This window comes from Ailuropoda melanoleuca, chromosome 1, assembly GCF_002007445.2.
Source record: "Ailuropoda melanoleuca isolate Jingjing chromosome 1, ASM200744v2, whole genome shotgun sequence".
In the NCBI taxonomy this organism is placed as follows: Eukaryota; Metazoa; Chordata; class Mammalia; order Carnivora; family Ursidae; genus Ailuropoda; species Ailuropoda melanoleuca.
In genome coordinates this window covers 142,056,709-142,077,053 of record NC_048218.1, presented here as the reverse complement: position 1 = coordinate 142,077,053, position 20,345 = coordinate 142,056,709, and the positions used below count along the sequence as shown (strand labels likewise).

The 20,345-nt window shown below is 33.9% G+C and overlaps 1 protein-coding gene across 5 annotated transcripts in view; it reads right to left on the bottom strand.

Moving 5' to 3' along the window:
- The window catches only part of AKAP9 (A-kinase anchoring protein 9), a 188,307-nt gene that overhangs the window by 20,040 nt on the left and 147,922 nt on the right, over window positions 1-20,345 (bottom strand). For all 5 annotated transcript variants that reach the window (XM_034667617.1, XM_034667627.1, XM_034667622.1 and 2 more), the window contains 12 exons: window positions 18,569-18,745; window positions 17,806-17,910; window positions 12,665-12,817; window positions 12,126-12,305; window positions 10,032-11,105; window positions 8,386-8,526; window positions 7,423-7,911; window positions 6,948-7,011; window positions 6,734-6,855; window positions 5,991-6,182; window positions 5,318-5,506; window positions 617-761 (listed from right to left, as the gene is read on the bottom strand). In XM_034667617.1, coding sequence (XP_034523508.1) covers window positions 617-761; window positions 5,318-5,506; window positions 5,991-6,182; window positions 6,734-6,855; window positions 6,948-7,011; window positions 7,423-7,911; window positions 8,386-8,526; window positions 10,032-11,105; window positions 12,126-12,305; window positions 12,665-12,817; window positions 17,806-17,910; window positions 18,569-18,745 — 3,031 coding nt within the window. The remainder of the gene's footprint in view (window positions 1-616; window positions 762-5,317; window positions 5,507-5,990; window positions 6,183-6,733; window positions 6,856-6,947; window positions 7,012-7,422; window positions 7,912-8,385; window positions 8,527-10,031; window positions 11,106-12,125; window positions 12,306-12,664; window positions 12,818-17,805; window positions 17,911-18,568; window positions 18,746-20,345) is intronic.

Below are 20,345 nucleotides of genomic sequence, written 5' to 3'. Positions count from 1 at the left end.
GATACAAATATATACAGAATAATAAAGTTCAAAAGCAAGAAAACTTCAAACTTACATCGTTTAAGAATACACAAATAGGTAGTAAAACTAAAGAATAATCAGGATAATGGTTACCTCCAGGTTACCACAGTGGAGTGTGTTTGGAAAGGAGGTTCTGAGGTATTTCACATGGGTAAAGTTTCCATAGATATTCATTTAAAGATTTGTTATACTGTATATTTTTGCATTTTGCACTTTTCTATATGTATAATTTATAATAAGAAAAAGATTAAAAAAGAAACAGATACTTTCATTGTGGATTTCTTTTTCTTTTAGGTTGCTATCCTCACAAAGAACTTCAAAACATAAAAAGATAATGAACTTAATGGGCTTGTTTTAAACAACCTGATCAAAGCAATGCCTGTTCATTTTAAATTAAATATATCTGTTTAAAAACCAATTGGACAGTCCTTTAATTCCCAGTCATTACTGTAGATTATTTCCATTATATGAGAATGAGAAGAAAATGTGACTAAAAGGAAATGTGTTTTAAATGAATAATAATACGATAAAGGGAAACAGAATGAAATATTTCAACCTATCTGCTGCCACCATGTGAGCCTGATGTCCAGCATACCTTGGCTTGGTTGATCATTCTCTTGTTCTCTTTTAAGAGTCATTTTCCTACCAATCATTTGAGCACGCAGTGCTTGAATTTCAGATAACAAACTCCTTCTATCTGCTTTCTGGAAGCATTCCATAGCTGCTTGATATTCATTACTCTATAATAATGCAAAACAAAAAAATAAGTGAAGAGAGTTATAAAGACAATAATATTAACAACCAGGAAGTCTGAAAAAAAAAATAAATGGAACACACATGCTGAAATTTTGGAAAGATGTTAATTTTCTTTTCCTGTTCATTAGGATTTACTTTTTAATTATTAATCTTCACATTCACTTTGAAAATTTTCAAACATACAAGAAGAAGAATATAATAAACACTCATGTACACAGCCTAAGAAATAGCACCTACACGGCTAAAGCCCCCTCTACACAACTCCCTGAACACCTCCTCTGCACCACCTGCTTGAGAAACACTCAAATTCTAAGTCTGATCTTATTTTCATGTGTTCTGCAAGTTATCTTATATACACACATTATCCTAAGCAATATACAGTACTGTTTTGTCTGTTTTAAAACGTTATATAAATGGCATCATATGGTGTATTCCACCTTTGTGGAACTTGCTTTTTTCACTTAATGAATTTAAGTGAATTTCATGATGGTGAACCACCTGGGTTGACACATACAGCTCTATTTCATAACCATTTTCAATGTTATATAGTATTTCATAGTATGAAGCATACAGTACATTTTATCTATCTTTTCATATATTTATTGGATACTTTTTTTGTGCACATATTTGTATCATTTGTTCATTTTTCCAGTGGTTGTTTTATTCTCATTGGATATTTGGTCAGTAGTTTCCTTTACTTATGATGTCTTTGTGTGGTTTAAGAATCAGCAATAATGAGGCCCAGGTGGCTCAGTCGGTGAAGTGTCTAACTCTTGATTTCGGTTCAGATCATGATCGCAGGGTTGTAAGACTGAGCCACTTGATGGCTCCAAGTTCAGCGTGGAGTCCGCTTGAGATTCTCTCCCTCCCACTCCCTCTGCTCCTCCCCCTGCTCACATGTGCTTTCCCTCTCTCTCTCTCATAAATCTTAAAAAAAAAAAAAAAAGAATCACAGCAATACTGGCCTCATAGAATGGGTTGGGAAGTGTTCCCTTCTCTTCCTTCTTAATTTTAAAAGAGTTTGTGAAGGACTGGTATTAATTTTTTAAACATCTGGTAGAATTTCACCAGTGAAGCCATCTGATCATCTGATCATAGTCTTTCCTTTATTTTCGCTTCGTTAAAGTAATGAGTCACATGAGTTATTTTTAATGGTATGCTACCTTTGCATTCCTAGGAAGTGTAAGGTGACTGTGTCTCTAAAAAATATACATAGATTTGGTTTAATATTTTGTTTAGGAATTCTGCATCTGTTCATGAATAAAACAGGATCATAAGTTTTCTTTCTTATATTATCTTTGTCTGACTTTGGTAACAGGGTTGTATTAGCCTCTTAACAAAACCACAAGGCATTCCCCCAGTCATCTAACAATGGGAAGCGTATGTTTAAGACTGGAATTAGCTATTCCTTGAATGTATGCTAGACTTCACCTGTAAAACCATTTGAACTTGGTGTAATTCTTGTGTGTAAATTTTTTTAAATGTTTTTATTTCAAATTTTGACATAATATCACCTACAGAAAAGCTCCAAAAATTGTGCAAGGAATCCCCATATATCATTCATCCAAATTCCCTAAATGTTAACTACATTTGCTTTACCACTCTCTCTGTATATATCTCTGTGTGTATGTATCTACACACATACACATCATTATTTTCCTTTTCCAAAACGTGCGAAGTGGCAGACGCTCCTTTACCCCTAAAAATTGTAGTGTGTATTTCCTAAAAACAAGAATATTCTCTTACAAACCACAGTACAATTATCAAAAGTAGAAACTAATCTACTATAATACTATTATTTAATGTACAAAACTTATTAGTCCCAATGTGCCCTTCAGCCAGTATTCTCTGATGATCAGATCTTACTAACTATAGTGCATTATCAAAACTACGTTTAGACATTGGTACAATTCTATTTAAATCACAAGGCTTACTGAAATTTCATTAGTTTTTACACATATTCATTTTCCTGGTGTATAATACTATAAAATTTTATCACATGTATAGGTCTGAGTCACCACCACCATAATCAGGATACAGAACTATTTCATCACCACAAAGAAAATCTTTGTAGTCACATCCTTTCCCCAGCCATAACCCCTGATAACCACTGATCGGTTCACTCTCATTATAATTTTGTCATTTTAAATGTTATATAACATATAAGAGGTATCAACAGTCTGTTCCTGTTTAATTGCTAAGCAGTATTTCACTGTATGGATGTACTTTAATTTGTTCATCCATTTACCTGTCAAAAGACATTGGGTTGTTTCTAGTTTCGGAGTATTACAAATAAAACTACTACGAATATTCTTGTATAGATTTTTACGGAGACAAAAGTTTTCATTTCTGATAAACACCTATGAGAATGGGACTTCTAGGTCACATAGTAAGTAAGTGTATATTTAACTTTAAAAGAAACTGTCAGATCATTTTCCAGAGTGACTCTATATTCCTATCGGCAATGAATTAGATGCAGTTTCTCTGCATCCTCACCAGCACTTGGTATTTCCCCTAATTTTTATTTTGGCCTCAATTTGTTTTGGTCTAATATATGCTCGTGAGTAGATTTTAGTTACACACAAAAGTGAAGTAGTGTACTTCGTATCAGGAAGTACAAGATGTCTGGTCGTTCTATTACTGGTGATATTAATTCTGATCACTTGGTTAAGGTGGTATCTGTAAGGTTTTCCACTGGATAGTTATTGCTTGAGTTATTACTATAACGTTTAATAAAAGGTGATCTATCTTCATCATTTCTTCTATCCACTTTCTGGTATTCTATTGTAAGAAAGAATTTTTATCCATTTATTTATATTAGTATGAATTTATGAATTCTTATTTTACTCCTTGGTTTATAATCTGTCACTATCATTATTTAGTATGATGTTCCAATTGTCCTAAATGTGGACATTGGGAACTCCTCCAAGTTGGCTTCTGTGATCTTTTGACATCTCCCCTTAGTTCTTTCAGCAAGTCCTTGTCAGCAAAACAAGATATTCCAGTTCATCTTGTATGTCCCTCTGCTCTAGCCCAGGAATCGGCCATTTTTCCGAGGAATCCTAACTCCTTTTAATGGAGAATGTAGTTAAAAATGAAGATCCGGGCACTAAGTGCTGTTAGTAGTTTTTCAACTATCAATTTGATTTTTTTTTTTTTTTTACTAGTTATAGGTCTTTTCGGGTTCTTCTATTTCTTCCTAAATGAGTTTTGAGAAGTGATTATTTTTCTAGAAATTTGTCCATTTCAACCAAGTTTTTGAACTGATATAAAATTAATCATAATATTCTATTATTTTATATCTCAGTTATCTTTAGTTCGGATCCCATTTTAATTTCTAACTTTTATAAAAACGTGCTTTACCTTTTTCCTTAACTGATTCTCCAGAAAAGTTTCTATCTTATTCATCTTTCAAAGAAGAAACTTGTATAAGTTTTTATCCTCTCTAGTGTACTAACATGCCACATTTCACTAACTTCATTTTTCTTTATTACAATTGAACATCACTATTTGTGGGTTATGTATCTACAAATCTGCCTATTCACTAAAATTTATCTGTAACCCCAAATCAATACTTGTGGTGCTCTGACAGTCATTTGTAAACACGCAAAGAGGGGCAAAATATTTAAACTGCCAGCCGTGCGTGTGTGCAGCTGAAGTGGAACTAGGTCCCATTCTGCTGTTTTCTTTCATCTCTTCTAGTGCAAACATGTGTCCTTTGTGCCATCTATTCAGTACTGTGTTTTTTTGCCTTTTTTTTTTTAAAGATTTAAATAAAGAGATAGAAACAGCCAGCGAGAGAGGGAGCACAAGCAGGGGGAGTGGGAGAGGAAGAAGCAGGCTCATAGCTGAAGAGCCTGATGTGGGGCTCGATCCCACAACGCCGGGATCACGCCCTGAGCTGAAGGCAGACGCTTAACCGCTGTGCCACCCAGGTGCCCCTTTTTTTTGCTTTTTTATATTCTTTATTGGCGACTTTGCTGTTTAAAATGGTACCTAAGCACAGAGATGAACTACCTATGTCACTCATCACAAGACAGCTGTATTTTATGCAGAGAATATATGTAATAAGTTTTGTTTAGGCATGAGTTATATAGGGCTCTTGGCTATGAGTTCATAAATAAGGTGTTTTTAAACAAAAACACACACAAAACAGAATTATGTATTGATTGGTTGACAAATGTCATGACCAGGGGCTCAAAGGAACCTACCCACTGTACTTTTCCTACAGCAATGGCTCAGCATTCACAGTAACTTTACAGAATCTACCTACTGTAGACAACAAGAACTGACCATAGCTTACTTCTACTTTCTCTGGGCTTATTCTGTTGCTCTTTTCTAACTTCTTAAGTTGGATGAATGGCTCCTTAATTTTCAGTCCTGCTTATTTTCTAAAATAAAACATTTAAGGTAATAATTTTTCTCCTATAGTGGATCTTGTTAAAATTTTAACTTTCAGACCTTCTCTAAAAGTAATCCATAACTCACTTGCTTATTACTATTAAAAAGCATTCTTTGTTTCAAAGTTTTATTTTGATACCTGTTCTTGTATTCTCTGTTCCAAACAGTTTAATAATCCAACTGCATCTCTAGTACCTAGAGCTGTCAGCTCAGTTTGAAATGCAGCTAGTAAAACATTGCGCTCCTTTAAGAAAACTTGCTGAAGAGCAAGCAGAAGTTCACCTCGCCAGTCTGGGAAGCTCTCATGAGACTGGGAACCATCATAAACCTAGCAGAGTATAAAAAACAAAAGTTAATTTTCAAATAAGCATGTTTTAAAAAACTCTAAAAATGATATTTATCTACCAACCAAAAGAAACGGTATAAGCCAAAAGTAAAGTATGGATTTGCTTTCATGTGTGGCTTATGGCATTTAAATGAAATGTAGTAATTCGTGTGTAATTACATCATAAAAGACAACAATTTAATCTGAAAAGTGCATTATTTTTTTTTTTTAAAGATTTTATTATTTGACAGAGAGACAGCCAGTGAGAGAAGGAACACAAACAGAGAGAGTGGGAGAGGAAGAAGCAGGCTCCCAGCGCTCCCAGTGGAGCAGGGAGCCCAATGCGGGGCTCAATACCAGGACTCTGGGACCACGCCCTGAGCCAAAGGCAGATGCTTAATGACTGAGCCACCCAGGCGCCCCATGAAAAGTGCCTTATTATTAATAAAAGTTATATAAAACTATTAAGTTGCACAATATTGAGTACCTCGGCATCTCTTTGCACTTGCATTTTGGTAATTAAATCCTTAAGAGAAGAGATTGTACTGAGATAAGCTCTTCTTTCTTCTAGCCAAGATTCTGACACTTGCTGAACAGAATGGTCCTCTCCATCACTATAGGGAGACTCAGTGAGGGAGAGCACCTGCATGCCTTCATTATGGACAGCTCTCAGTAATCCCTAGAAATGAAAACCCAAAGGACAGAATTCTGACAACTTCTTCAAAGACAGACAAACAAACATAAATTTTAAGCAAGGTAGCTTTATCTAGCTAGATTGACTTAGAAGAGCCACTGCAAGAAGAAAACACGAGGCTATCATTACTGGCTGTCTTCTTATGGAGGGGTAAGCCAATCCCAGAAGACAGTCTATGACTTTGTGTAACTCTCACCTGTAAGTTCCTTCTACTTCGCTGATGTGCTCTTCTTGGATTTAATGATAAGCCACTAATTTGGCCAAAAGAAATATGCTGAGATAAATTCTAGTCCTTGAGATTGCTTTAATAATTTTGGCACTTAAAAATACCAGGAATAAAAACTATTTTTAAAAATCTTTAGACAAATAATTATTAAATATACTGTCCTTTCATCTGCAAAATACAGGAATAACACTAAACAGATCCTGAAGATTCCTTCTTGCTATGCTTACTATGTAAGTTCTAAAAAACTTCTATGTTCATTACAGAAACCACACAGGCTTAGTTTCACTAAAAGATATCCGTCTTTCAGTACCTTTATTTTCTTTGGAAATGAATCTGTTGAACCTTCACCTTCATCTCCTCGGTCTTCTGATGCTGCATCAAATCCCTGACTTTGTGTAAGATAAATTCCCTGACCCCAGTCTGATCCAGAATCTAAAATAAAGAAATCAACCACTGACTATTAAAAAGAAACAAATACTTTTTAAATGAGTACTACAAAAATGTCAGAACTTTATATAACTTACCACTGGAACATATTTCTCTAGTTTGGTAAGCATCAGAATGTGTTAATTCAGGAACTGAGGATCCCTAATTAAAGAAAACAAAAGAATACATAACATTTTTTGCCTTAATTAAAATAAAAATAGGCCCCGATGAATAGTTTTGTTCTTTTATAATGCTGTCAAAAAACAAATGAGAAATTCAATTAAATCTGTTACACGTTTTACAATAAATGGACCTAATCATGGTTTAAAAGTCTTCTATTTTTTCCTAATGGATATTACCATAAGAAGACATTCATCAATTAAGGAATAATATTCCAAATTTGCAGAGGAACTTTGTGGAAAGTTATTATCTGACTACACAATGGAAAGAGTTAAAACTGCAGTTTTATCATAAGGAAGAGACTACCCCAAATTTCTTTTTCTGTTAAAAACAAAGAACTTGGGGGTTAAAACACAGAATGTTGAAAACACATGTATTATGAAAACCAAATACCTCTTTAGATCTCAGACACTGTATCACTGCCTTCAAGGTACCACATTCCTCCGTCAGTAACTGAACGGCAACATAATGCTCCCTCTTTAAGGTTTCAGTTTCTGAAATATGTCTGGATTCCATATCCAAAATTTCAGCAGCATGGAGTTCTTGCATCTGCTCAATTTTTTCAGTAAACTGACTGATTATTTCAGTGACTTCTTCTGATGAACACTCACTCTGTAAATCAATCTGGACTCCTGCATTTCTAAAAAGAACTTGTGAAGTCTGACAGCTGCTATTGAACTTGAGAGTCCCCTCTGTCTGGGATGCCAAACTTTTACCCACTTTAGTTGGAAGTGGCTCTAATATGCAGGCTTTTCTGTTCTCCTGTACCTCAGTCTTATCTTCTTTTTCTAAGGAGGAGGATAATTTCTCTTTTGCTTCTGTGAGCTGATTCCTAACTTGGCTTAAATCTTTCTGGAGAGATGTCATATTTGTTTCTTTTACCTAAAACATAATGAACAGACAGAACAACATTCAATTTAAAATATAAATGTAGAATTTAGGGTAGAGAGGAGAGAATACTCACGCTAATATGTTCATTTTCCTCAGAATAATAGGAAAAAATATTTCAGAAGCACTCATAGACTCCATATGTATTTTGTATATATGAATAGTCAACAGATTACCAAAGAAGTGAAATTATTTTATCAGCCTTTTTTGGTTTTCATGGGATATAGAGTTTTCTTTAACATCTGTCTTTCTCTTCATTCATTAACAGACTAGAGACTAAAAGAATCTTTCTATAAAAGTTTCAAGGAAAACCAAGCAAGAACATGCTAGTAAAGAAATTTGAAACAACTTTTCATTAAAGCCACAGGAGATTTTTTCCAGCTTTTTGTTTATAGAAAAGAATATACTTTAAAATGAAATTAAGATATGTAAAAGTAAGTGAAATAGGAGGAATGTTACTTATTTTACCAAAAGCTCTTCTTGAAGCTTTTCTGCTTTCTCTTTATAATTGGCAAGTTCTTCTTTGATAGCTGATGATTCAGCTCTAAGAGCCTCAAGTTGACAAAAAAATCCATTTTCTTCACCGGTATGAATAGGCTCAATAGCTGTCTGAATGGTAGTGGAAAACATTTAAAAACACATTATTTTCAAAAAATACAGCCAAAGTCAAAACACTTATACACATTCTAATGAAGCTTTTTCCGGAATGACTGCTTATCAGATAAAAGGGTGTAGAAATGATTCACGTTCTTTCAACAAATAGGAAGGCTTTTTTAGGAACTATCATTTTATATTCTTGAGACAGTAAAAAAAAAAAAAAAATTTTCTGGGAATGAAAGATACATCATGTTAGTATATATCCTAAATATTTATAAATTATTAGTGAAAATATTGTTACCATTCAGAACACTTTCATATTTATATACTTTCCTCAAAAAATTCCAAGTCTTACTAAGATATTTCTTACAAGTTTTATATACATAGAAAGTCATGTTAATATTTTAAGATGACCACAGGAATTTATAGTTCGGGGAGCTAGGAGAGAAAAGCCTATTAAATGTATAAAATATATAAACAAATTACATACTTATAGAATCTTGATATGTTAGTTAATTGCCTAGTATTCAGATAAGACTGAACATTTAGTACTCAAAATTATAAATATATAAAGTGAGAATCTGAAAATTAAAGTCCTTCTATCTCTGTCCTATGCTAAAAAATAAATGCCATTTCAGATCTTTACATAAGTAGACTTACGAGGGTGAAATACAAATTATTTCTAAGAAAGGAAAGAATCTATTCTCAGGTATAAAATCTGCAAAAGCTAATGACTTATCACTGATATGTTACTTCAGTAGAATACTAATATATTTTGATATTTTCCATTACCTAAAAGGAATGATCAAATAACATGCATGTCAGATGGATCAGGAGAAAACCCCATACAAGTTCCAAAGGACATTTGCTAAACTTAACATCTCTACCTTTCTTCTGACTGCTCTACTTAATGAGTATGCTAGTGAAATAAATAACATGATTCAAAGACCACAAAATAGTTTGTATCCATTATTTGAGTGATAATAATGATTGTATAGAGAAGTAGTATTTTTATAAAAATCCTCTATATGCTAAGTGAAATAAGTCAAGCAAAGAAAGACAATTATCATATGGTTTCTCTCACCTATGGAACATAAGAACTAGGAAGATCGGTAGGGGAAGAAAGGGATAAAGGAAGGGGGGGTAATCAGAAGGGGGAATGAAGCATGAGAGACTATGGACTCTGAGAAACAAACTGCGGGCTTCAGAGGGGAGGGGGGTGGGGGAATGGGATAGGCCGGTGATGGGTAGTAAGGAGGGCACGTATTGCATGGTGCACTGGGTGTTATATGCAACTAATGAATCATCGAACTTTGCATCAAAAACCAGGGATGTACTGTACGGTGACATAATATAATAAAAAAACATTAAGAAAAAAAACCCTCTATATATGAATTGTTAGATGTAACGAACAGCATATTTAATTTAGTAAATTAGTAATCAGCTTAAGGAACAAAGAAAAAGAGAATTCCTTATGGCATTTAAGTAAAAAAATAAAAAATAAAAAACACCCTAACCTTGGGAACTTCAAAATCTTCTTCAGGGCTTCTTTTCCCTTCTTTACCTCTCTGGTTTTTCTCCTCCTCCAATAACTTCTGTAGTTCTAGTAGCTTCTTTTCTTTTTCCAAAGCATTTTTCTTCACAGTTTCTACCTGTTCTTTTTCTAAAATCAAACTAGTCTGTATTTCAACCACCTGGTTTTCTAATTCTGATATTCTCAAGGTTAATGCTAATACATCTGGCTCCATCTCATTGTCTGTTACTGGATTTAAATTCTGTACATTTGTTCTTTCAAGTTCGGATGAAAGTGCTTGTTCATCTTGACAGAATTTTGCATATTCCTTAACTGCTTCAAGTTGGACTTGACTCACAAGAGCAGCAGCAACTTTTTCTTCAAGTATATTCTGTAGGTTTACAATCTTCCTTTTAAGCATTTCTGTTTCAGACTGGCCTTGCTCTTGCATGTCCTTTATTTGTTTGTAACACTGGCTGAGTTCCAACTCCTTTGCACTCACAGTGCCCTCAAGTTGTAGCACCTTTGTTTCCAAACTGCTTATGGAACTTCTGCTGTTTTCTTCAAAAGATGTGAGGTAAGTCTGATTTTCTAGGGGTTTCAGGGTATTCTCAGTAAGGTGAACTTCCCGTTCAGATGTGGTTGTGCTCAGGTCATCTATGTCCATATTAACGCTATTCTCTGGTACACTTTGGATTTTTTCCGTATTTTCACGTTCTCTCTTTAAGCTGCATAATTCTTGTGTTAGCTGGTTCATTTTTACATTGGTTTCTTCAAGTATATTTTTCGTAAAAGCCATTTCTTCGTTAGTGGTTTCTACTTGCTGTTCCAAAGCCAGTTTTTCAGCTATTACCATATCCAGCTGATGTTTTAAACTATCTGCTTCTTCTGGGAAAGGGTTAGCATCCACTGATGTCTTCTGTTCAATATTTGCCAATTCCTGTTGAAGTTTTTCAATCACTTCATTGAGCTGTTCAATTTCTTCTTCTCTATTTTTCTTCACACGTTCTTGATCACTCATCAAACATTCTATTTGGGTTTCAAGATCCCTTATCAGTTCATTTTTTTCTTCAATAACCTGTTAATGAAAACAAATAGCAGACATAATAAATATGTATTTACATTTTGGGAATTTTATATTTTATTTTAAGGGCAGGATCTCAAAGTGTTGATATCACACAAATAATATACTTCTCAGACATGTTAGATTAATTTTAATATTAATCAACAGTCCCCATATCAAACAAGGACCTTACTTCTAACTTTGTTCAGAAAGGTCTGTTAAATATAAAGTGATTTACACATTAGTAGCTGATTTCCTATAAGTAAAATAGTAAATATCAGTACATTCTAATTGAAAAGAATGAAGTATTAAAATAAAAACAGTCTACAACAGACTATCTTATTTAATTCATATCAAATAGAAGAATTTTTAATAGATTTGGTTAGAATAGATATGATGAAATCTGAGTCACCAGAGACTCTCTGGAAAACATCAAAAATCTCTGAGAAACAAACTGAGGGCTTCAGAGGGGAGGAGGGTGGGGGAATGGAATAGACTGGTGATGGGTAGTAAGGAGGACACGTATTGCATGGTGCACTGGGTGTTATACGCAACTAATGAATCATCAAACTTTACATCAGAAACCAGGGATGTACTGTATGGTGACTAACATAATAAAAAAACATTAAAAAAAATCTCTGACAATATTAAGAGGGAATAAAAAATACACATAGCTTGTTAAGCCAATGTGTCTTTTTTTTTTTTTAAGATTTTACTTATTTGAGAGGGAAAGAGAGAGAGAGAGAGAGAGAGCGCATGCAGGTGAGCATGCACAAGAATGCAAGAGCAGGGAGAGGGAGAAGCAGCGGGATTGGATCCCAGGGATGCTGGGATTGTGAACTGAGCGGAAAGCAGATGTTTAACCAACTGAGCCATCCAGGTGCCCCAAGTCAATATGTATTAATAAATTAAAATTAATGGGTAGAAGAGAATTAAGGTTTATTTAGTTTTTATACTCAAAGACAAGCTGAAAAATAGCCATTTCCCCTTTAAAATTCTAGCTTAATTTCATGTAATAATTTTAAACTAGTGTACCTTATTATCTGTTGTAATTTCATGTTGATGCTGAAGTTTTGTAATTTGCTCATTTAATCGGTCAATTTCTATTTCTTTTTCCTGCATTATTTGAGCAAATTTTCCAAACAACCCATCTTGGTCCTGAGTAGAGATAGCATCAGATTCCTTTATGGCAAATCCCAGTTTCTCCATTTCATCCTAGGGACAAAAATAACCATCCAGTTGGATAGATCATTACATGTAATTTTCTGAATATTTTTTCAATTAAGTGTTACAAAAGATAAAGTGCCCAAAATGTACAAATAAACAAAACTGGCTATCATACAGTAATTGTAAGTCAATAATTCTTAAAATATTTTGATAAAAGTTCTCAAAATTTTTTCATTCATGATGAATTCAAATGTTTATGTTGGGTTGAAAATAAGTTCAAGCAAACCCATTTGCAGTTAATGTTCCTCTTAAGTATTATTTAGCAGCTAGACTCAGCAAATGCTTGATACTAAGACAAGACAAAAATTATGAATTATTTATAGGCAAAGTTTTTCTTAATTAATTACCTTAAATAATTTGTTTTCTTGTTCAAGTTCTTGGAGGCGCGTAGTAGATTCCTTTTTCTGTATTTCTAATTGCATATGTAGTTGCTGAACTTCTTCATTCTTGTTTTCCAGTTCCTCTCTAAACTGCTCTAACTGTTCTTCTAAGTTTGTAATCTTTGATACCAAAATTATCAAAAGGAAAAGAGAAAAAAAATACCTGTTTATACCAATGTTTGTCAAGGGAGAATGAAAAGTGCTATAATAGCTGTATAAAACATATATACTTAAGACATACGAACCACAAGAATAAAGGGGTTTCTCTAAGCCAGGTATAACTGTGTGGTTTCTAGGCATTTTCAAACTGATCACCCTTCAATCATTCTACTCAAAGCAAAGAGAAGACCTTCAGAGGAAGGACTTAAGGAGCCATTTCTTACCTAAATTATTCTCTGACAAAGCAGAAAAAAGTCATGGGAGGAAGGGCAAGAGTCCATATTTTAAGTTTATTTCATGTTAAATTTGCTATCAAAAGGTTCAAAAAAGCTGCAGAATTAAGTCAGTTGTTTTAGCTACAAAGTGAGACTAGCTCAAATTAGTTCATACTAATACTTAACCTAATGAAAGGTTTGGCTGCATGTGCCTTAGGTAGAAGAAAGGAGAGGTAGACACCAAGACTGTGAAACCCTTAGGTCTGAAATACAGAAACTTAAATGGCAAGTTATTAATACCATTTTAGGATAAAATTAGCTCCTATGTGTAGGACAACAGAAATTTAGTGCTTTTCTGAGCACAGATTACTGTTAATTATAAAGCAACTACTCTGTAATGGTTATATAGAGACTGAAACTAATGAAGAGTTTCAAGAGCTAGTTATAGTTATATTTTAAAAGTGGGTTTGATTAAGGAATAGTCATTTACCTCATGCTTTGTAGCTACTCAATAAATATTTAATGAATATATTTCCCAATGTGTATTTATCTGATGATCAAAATTGCTGCATTAAAAGCAACCTAAAATGCAGGAGCAACATTATTCAGTGGCAGCTAGCTCAGAGGGCAGCCTATAAATCATTTATTACCTTAGAACTTGAAAGGAACCATATGCTGCTTACACTCAGACATGTAATTAGAATCGTATCTTAGCACTAGCAAGGCAAAGCCCCTTAACAAAAATAGTATTGATACTAGTAATAGTAGCCATCATTTATAGACAATTTATTGCTAGGTATTACATAAGGTGCTTTATATGTATTATTTTCTTAAAACTCTGTAACAACCTTATGAGATGTTTACTTGGATTATCCCCATTTTGGAGATGAGGAGGGAGTCACTGAGAGCAAAGTACCTTGTCCTGAGGTCACAAGGCTAGTATGTGGTGAGGAGTTTATCTCTGGAGACTTACATTCTTCTTCTTTTTTTTTTTTTTAAGATTTTATTTGAGAGAGAGTGAGCAAGCAAGCAGCGGGGAAGGGCAGAGGGAGAGAAAGAATCTCCAGCAGTATCCCTGCTGAGTGAGGAGCCCGTCAACGTGGGGCTCGATCCGTGACCCTGAAATTGTGACCTGAGACAAAATCAAGAGCCAGATGCTTAACTGACTGAGCCACCCAGGTGCCCCTGGAGCCTCACATTCTTAACTATCATTTATCCTGCTTATAATAACTAATGTCTGAAAATTATACTTATTTTCTGTACGCTGGTATTAAACTCAGTAGACACACCTTAAATACATTTAATAAGTTGTTCATATATAATTGTCAGGTTGGTTTGCTGAAAACTGCGGTGATTTTATCTTCTTCAAAGTTATCTAATACAGTAGTATTTATACCTATCCCTATCTTTCACAGCTACTTTTGATGAAAGGTATTACTTTGATACATACGCAGGCGGGTTCAAAACTGATGCTCTACCTCAAATGTTATTTGTTTTTTGGGGTACCTCTTCATCCTCTTCACCTATTTCACCCTCCCCCGACAACCCACCTCCCTTCTGGCAACCACCAGTTTGTTCTGTGTATTTAAGAGTCTGTTTTTTCGTTTATTTGTTTTGTTTTACTTTTTTGATACGCGAGTTTATGGTCAAATTCTAAATCTGATCTAAAGTCTTGCTACTCAAAGTGTGGTCCCTAGAGCAGCAGAATTGGCATCACCTGGGAACATGTTAGATGCACAGATTCCGAAGACCCATGCCAGACCTACTGAATCCAAATCTTCTTTTTAACAAGATCCCCAGGGGATTCATGTGCACATACTAGTCTGAGAAGCACTGGCCTCAAGCACTAACATTTTGTTATAAGAAGCTGAATTTGAGTCATCACAACAGAGACTTCAATTCCCAAAGATGACACTGTAGGATTCTTTCTTCCTATTCAGCCAGACTCCAGTTTCAGTCTCAGGCTATTCTATTACTAAGTCTATAACAATAAAAAAAAAAAAAAAAAACTGTGGCTATTTGTTTTAATCTTGTTTAATTTAGCTACCAAGTGTTATCTAGACTGTTTGGATTATATTAATTTGCAACCATTTGTGTTTTCTTTTAAAATCTTTTTTATCTCTTTCAAATGTGTATATGTCTTCTTAGACATTAGATCTCTGAAATCTGCTGCTGGTTTTACAACTGGATAGTGGTAATCAACATGTGTTAAGGTCTCAATAAATGCTGAGTGACAGTCTTTAATACTTCTCACCAACAAGGCAAAATATTCCCCAATTCTTTGCAGTACAGCATCACAGGACTCCAGAATCAGAGAAATCTAGGAGGAATGCTTGCTCAAACGCTTACTGTGTGACCATGAACAAGTTATTTAACCTCTCTTAAGTCTCAGTTTACTCATCTTTAAAATGGAGGTAACACTAGAGCCTATCCTCAGGGACAGTGTAAGGATTAATTACATAAGGCTTTTAAAATACCACTTTCTCGTACAGACCTCCACAAAGTTAACTACTACCACTTATCACTACCATCTATAAGCTAGATCTCATTAGGTCTATAGAGAGGTAAAACCTATTGAAGGCATCTTTTTCTTAAAGAAATTCTTCCTTCTATTTTACCCCACATTACTCCCCTTATCCTACCTTTAAAGTTTCTTCTCTATTCATTCTGCATTTCCAAACATACAATAAACTTAAAAAAAAGGTTTGTTTTTTTTTGTTTTTTGTTTTTTTTAAAGATTTTATTTATTTATTTGACAGAGAGAGAGACAGCCAGAGAGAAAGGTAACACAAGCAGGGAGAGTGGGAAAGGAAGAAGCAGGCTCCCAGCAGAGGAGCCTGATGTGGGGCTCGATCCCATAACGCCAGGATCATGCCCTGAGCCGAGGGCAGACACTTAACGACTGAGCCACCCAGGCGCACCCCAAAAAAAGTTTTACACAGATTAAAGCTATGATAGTAGAAAGTATCTCAAAATATAATGACACATATAGACATCTTACGTTTATATTCTATCAGATATCTGAAAACATTTGCCTAGTGCAGGAGAGAATGCTTAAGAAGTTACTTTCATTAAAAGAGAGTATGTTTTAATTCTGTGTTCCTCTCCTTCAGTCTTCAGTTACAGATGAGTGGGTTCTGACAGAATACCTGTTACTGTTATTAAAAACTAGGTAGACTAGGATAAGCTATCATTTTAACCCTTTACTCACTCAACACGTCTGGCTCTATTTTATCTATAAACACTAGGAGTTGGTTGACAGAAGCTGGCTGACTGGTCTCTCTGTAGTTCTGAACAACTATGATTCTGAGTGAAAGGTGGATAGCTACTGGATACTTACTTCAGTAATGTTTTATTAAATTCAGAAGATAATTAAAATATAAAGTTCATAAAGTTAATCAACTATCCATAATCAACTATCATTGTTTTGGGGTCCAGTTTTGAAAATCTATCTTTTTAGAGAGCAATTTCTCTGATTATTACTATAAGGTACTTTAAATGTTAATTCTTTTCAAAACGCATAAAAGTGGTCACAGATAAGCAAATGTTCCCTGCTTGTTGGAGAAACACCAAAAAAGCAAAATAATCAAGAACCTTTTAGATAAACATTAGTCAGTATAATGTGATAGCAAGAAAATAAATGCTCTCATGGAGATGATCATTTCTATTCCTCATTTATATAGAGGGCTTTTTTCTGAACCACAAGTTTTCTGAACTGGATTTTAGCTGATGTCTAAATCATTCTTATATTTTCCAAAGCACCTATTAACATTCATTTACTCTTTAAGTTCAATAAATATTTGTTAAAATATATAAAATATCCTGAGAAAATTATATGGAAATAAAAATGTAATTTAAAAAACCTTAAGTATTTTAAATGATACGATACAGCTAGGTAATGCAGAGTACAATATGTCTTAGAAAAACTAATAGTAGGGGCGCCTGGGTGGCGCAGTCCTTAAGCGTCTGCCTTTGGCTCAGGGCGTGATCCCAGCATTCTGGGATCCTCTGCTGGGAGCCTGCTTCTTCCTCTCCCACTCCCCCAGCTTGTGTTCCCTCTCTCGCTGGCTGTCTCTCTCTGTCAAATAAATAAATAAAATCTTAAAAAAGAAAAGAAAAGAAAAAGAAAAAGAAAAACTAATAGTAGACCAAGATTTAAATAAGTTTAATTTAAATTGAAATTGGAAATTACTGTATTAAAAGTGGATTTTCTTTTTTTTTGAGAAAGGAGGGAGTAGAAAAACACAGGAAAACTTTATATAATTACCCTATTGTAAATCTTTTGAAGAACACGTTTAGTATATTGTAAAATAGCACTATAACCTCCGAGAGCAACATAACTTAAAAAAATAAAACTAAACCCTACAGCAAAGTAGCAATACTTCAAGGCCCATGGTAAGTAAGGAAAAAAGGAGAGATACTGCCTTTTGTCCTAACACAACTCTCACTCCACTTCTCCTCTTCACGCCATTCCTATTTACTTTCTTTTTATCTTTAAAATTCTTCCTGTGTCAAGGCCTTTACATTTGTCCCCTCTATCTGGAACACTCTTCCTCATTCCAGCATATTTGTTCAAATCTTTATTGTCTTCAAGGTCAACTTAAGCAATGAGCTAAGAAATCATCTAAACTTTCGTTTTAGACTATAAACTTCATTCTATGCAAATGATATTCTCAAGGTGACTTATTTAAAATATTACAAACCACATTTTTTCATTAAAAGTAAACCCCTTACCTCTTTTTCCTTTCGGTCTATGGCATCTCGCTCAGCCTGCAACTGTACTTCTAGGGACAATTCTGCTTTAGCTTCTATAGCTCCACACTGTTTTTGATCCTCTACCTTTAAATATATAAGAATTTTTTCAAAATTTCAGACATTATATCCTGATAACTCATTTTAATTAGAGAAGTAGCACTTTCATTTCTCCAATTAACAGCTGACAATCTACATGAGTGAATAATCAAAGCTATTGATACTCAGTTCTGAATGCATTTTTATACAAATTAAAACAGGAATGCTTGACATTCTTAAAATTCATTCCTCAGATAAAACAGACCCTATCCCCTGAACTGCTCCCTTCCTAACCTTCCTTATCCTGCTCTTCTTTGGTTCATTCTTGCTTTCTGCAGTATAATGGGAATAGACTTCATTCCTTCTTAGTCTGGGATAAAGCATCAGCCTCAACTAGTATCCACAGCTTTTTCACTTGGCTATTATTTTACAATCACAACCTTCTCGACTGTTAAAAGCATCATTAATTCTTCTGGTTTAGCTAATCTTCCTTTCTCCGGACTAAGGCATGCAAGTAACATCTGGCGATAAGAATAAACAGATACAGTTATGATGTCATTGAAGACATAAAGGTATATTTATATTTTGTAATAATATCAACAAAAAGTCAATAGCAGTTTTTAATTTAAAGGAACTGATGTTCATGTAACTAAGAGTAATCTGCATTAAAACATTTGATAACATTAGCCTAAAGAGAATGCCACACCTTTTGAAAAGTGTCTGCACTAATGAGTAAGGCTTGTTCCAGTTCCCTTACTCTGAACTCCAATTTCTCAATTTCTTCATTCCGTTCTTGGATATCCCTCTGAAGCTGCTCTTTAGACAGCAAAAGCTCACTGCACTTGTCTGTTTTTTCTTTCAGATGATTTGTTAACTGTTCAACCTGGAAATATAATAAGCAAAAACTGTAATTTTAAAAAATTTCAACAAGCTAATAACCTATCTAGCCTCATTTCAAAAGGTATTTTCAGATGCTATGCTAATTTCATTTTTGACAAGGATAGCAATGATCGTCTCCAACTATGGTGACATTTTCGAAGTTGACAAAACAAAGCAGTACTAACAAAACAGAAATAATACTGCTCTCATCAACCCTTTACAGGAAGTTCTTTCTCTTAAGACGAAGAGTTTCTCCAGCTAGGAGGAGGAAAAAAATTACATTTTTGAATAATGTTGAAGTATAAGCTCTAATGGTACAACCAAACTAAAGCTGAATAAAAATGACAAGTTTGTACAGTATTGACAACACTAGTATGTGAGATATGATAGCCTTAAAAAATCTTTCATGAATTCTACTTTTCTTTCCACAAATGGTTATAATTGATACATACAATAATACAATGGTTCTAAACACCACAGAGATGGGAGAGCTTTCATATGGTCACTTAGAAAGCTTTTTCAGCAGCGCAGAACAGAGAGAATGTGGAGTGGTGAGAAGGACCTGTGCACCCTTACAGCTTCCCTAAGTAATTCTGATAGTCGGGGTCTATTCAAGAGAATGGCTCTGTGACAGAAGAATTCAGGAAGCATTAATAAGATAGCTTATGAAATTCATTCTCATCAAGTGAGGAGAGAAAACTTACTAAAAAAAGAAGTATGATGGTAAGAAAAAAAGGAATTCTGGCTTATTTCAATGAGATATTTTAAGGAAATGATCTAAAATGATACTTATTCCACAAAACATTAAAACAAATTCAAACTTACCTATAATTACATGTTCAAGGATGACAGTAACAAAGCCACTGAGGAGAAACTTTGATAGTAATGGGTGGACTAAGATTTGGAAGTACAGTCAAGGAAGAAAGACAACAAAGCAGCAAAATAATGCAATATACTGTTACATTTAGATTGTTTTGATCTTGAGAAAATCAGAATCGGGGGAATCAGATTTGGCAAGGTAAGGACAGAACAAATAGATCACACTGTTCCAGGAGAAAATCAAATAAACACATCCTTGTTAGTTCCTTAAAGTTTCATGATGAGGCAGGTCACAGTTTTCAAATATAAGAAACCAAATAATAGGAAATGACAAGGAGTTCTAGAGCTTAAATACTCTTTTGGATTTCAACAAACAGCTATTTTTCAAAAGCTGAAAATATGTTAGGAATATGACCAGTAACTACAAACTCTGTAGGGATTGATAACTTTTCTACTGCTCTAGTAGAAAAGGCTATTCTATATCAGATTACTTCAATGAGAATGTAGATAACATTTTACTATGAGTTTATAGACATTTTATGCTTCTTTGGAATTCTTTGAAGAGAAATGAAATTTAGTAAATTGTATAGAAATTAAATACTATAAGATTTTTTTATTTTTATTTTATTTTATTTATTTTGTTTTATTTTTTATATTCTTATTTTATTTTTTATATTCTTATTTTATTTTTTATATTCTTATTTTATTATTTTATTTTCTTATTTTATTTTATTTTATATTTTATTTTATTTATTTTATTTTATTTATTTTATTTTATTTTATTT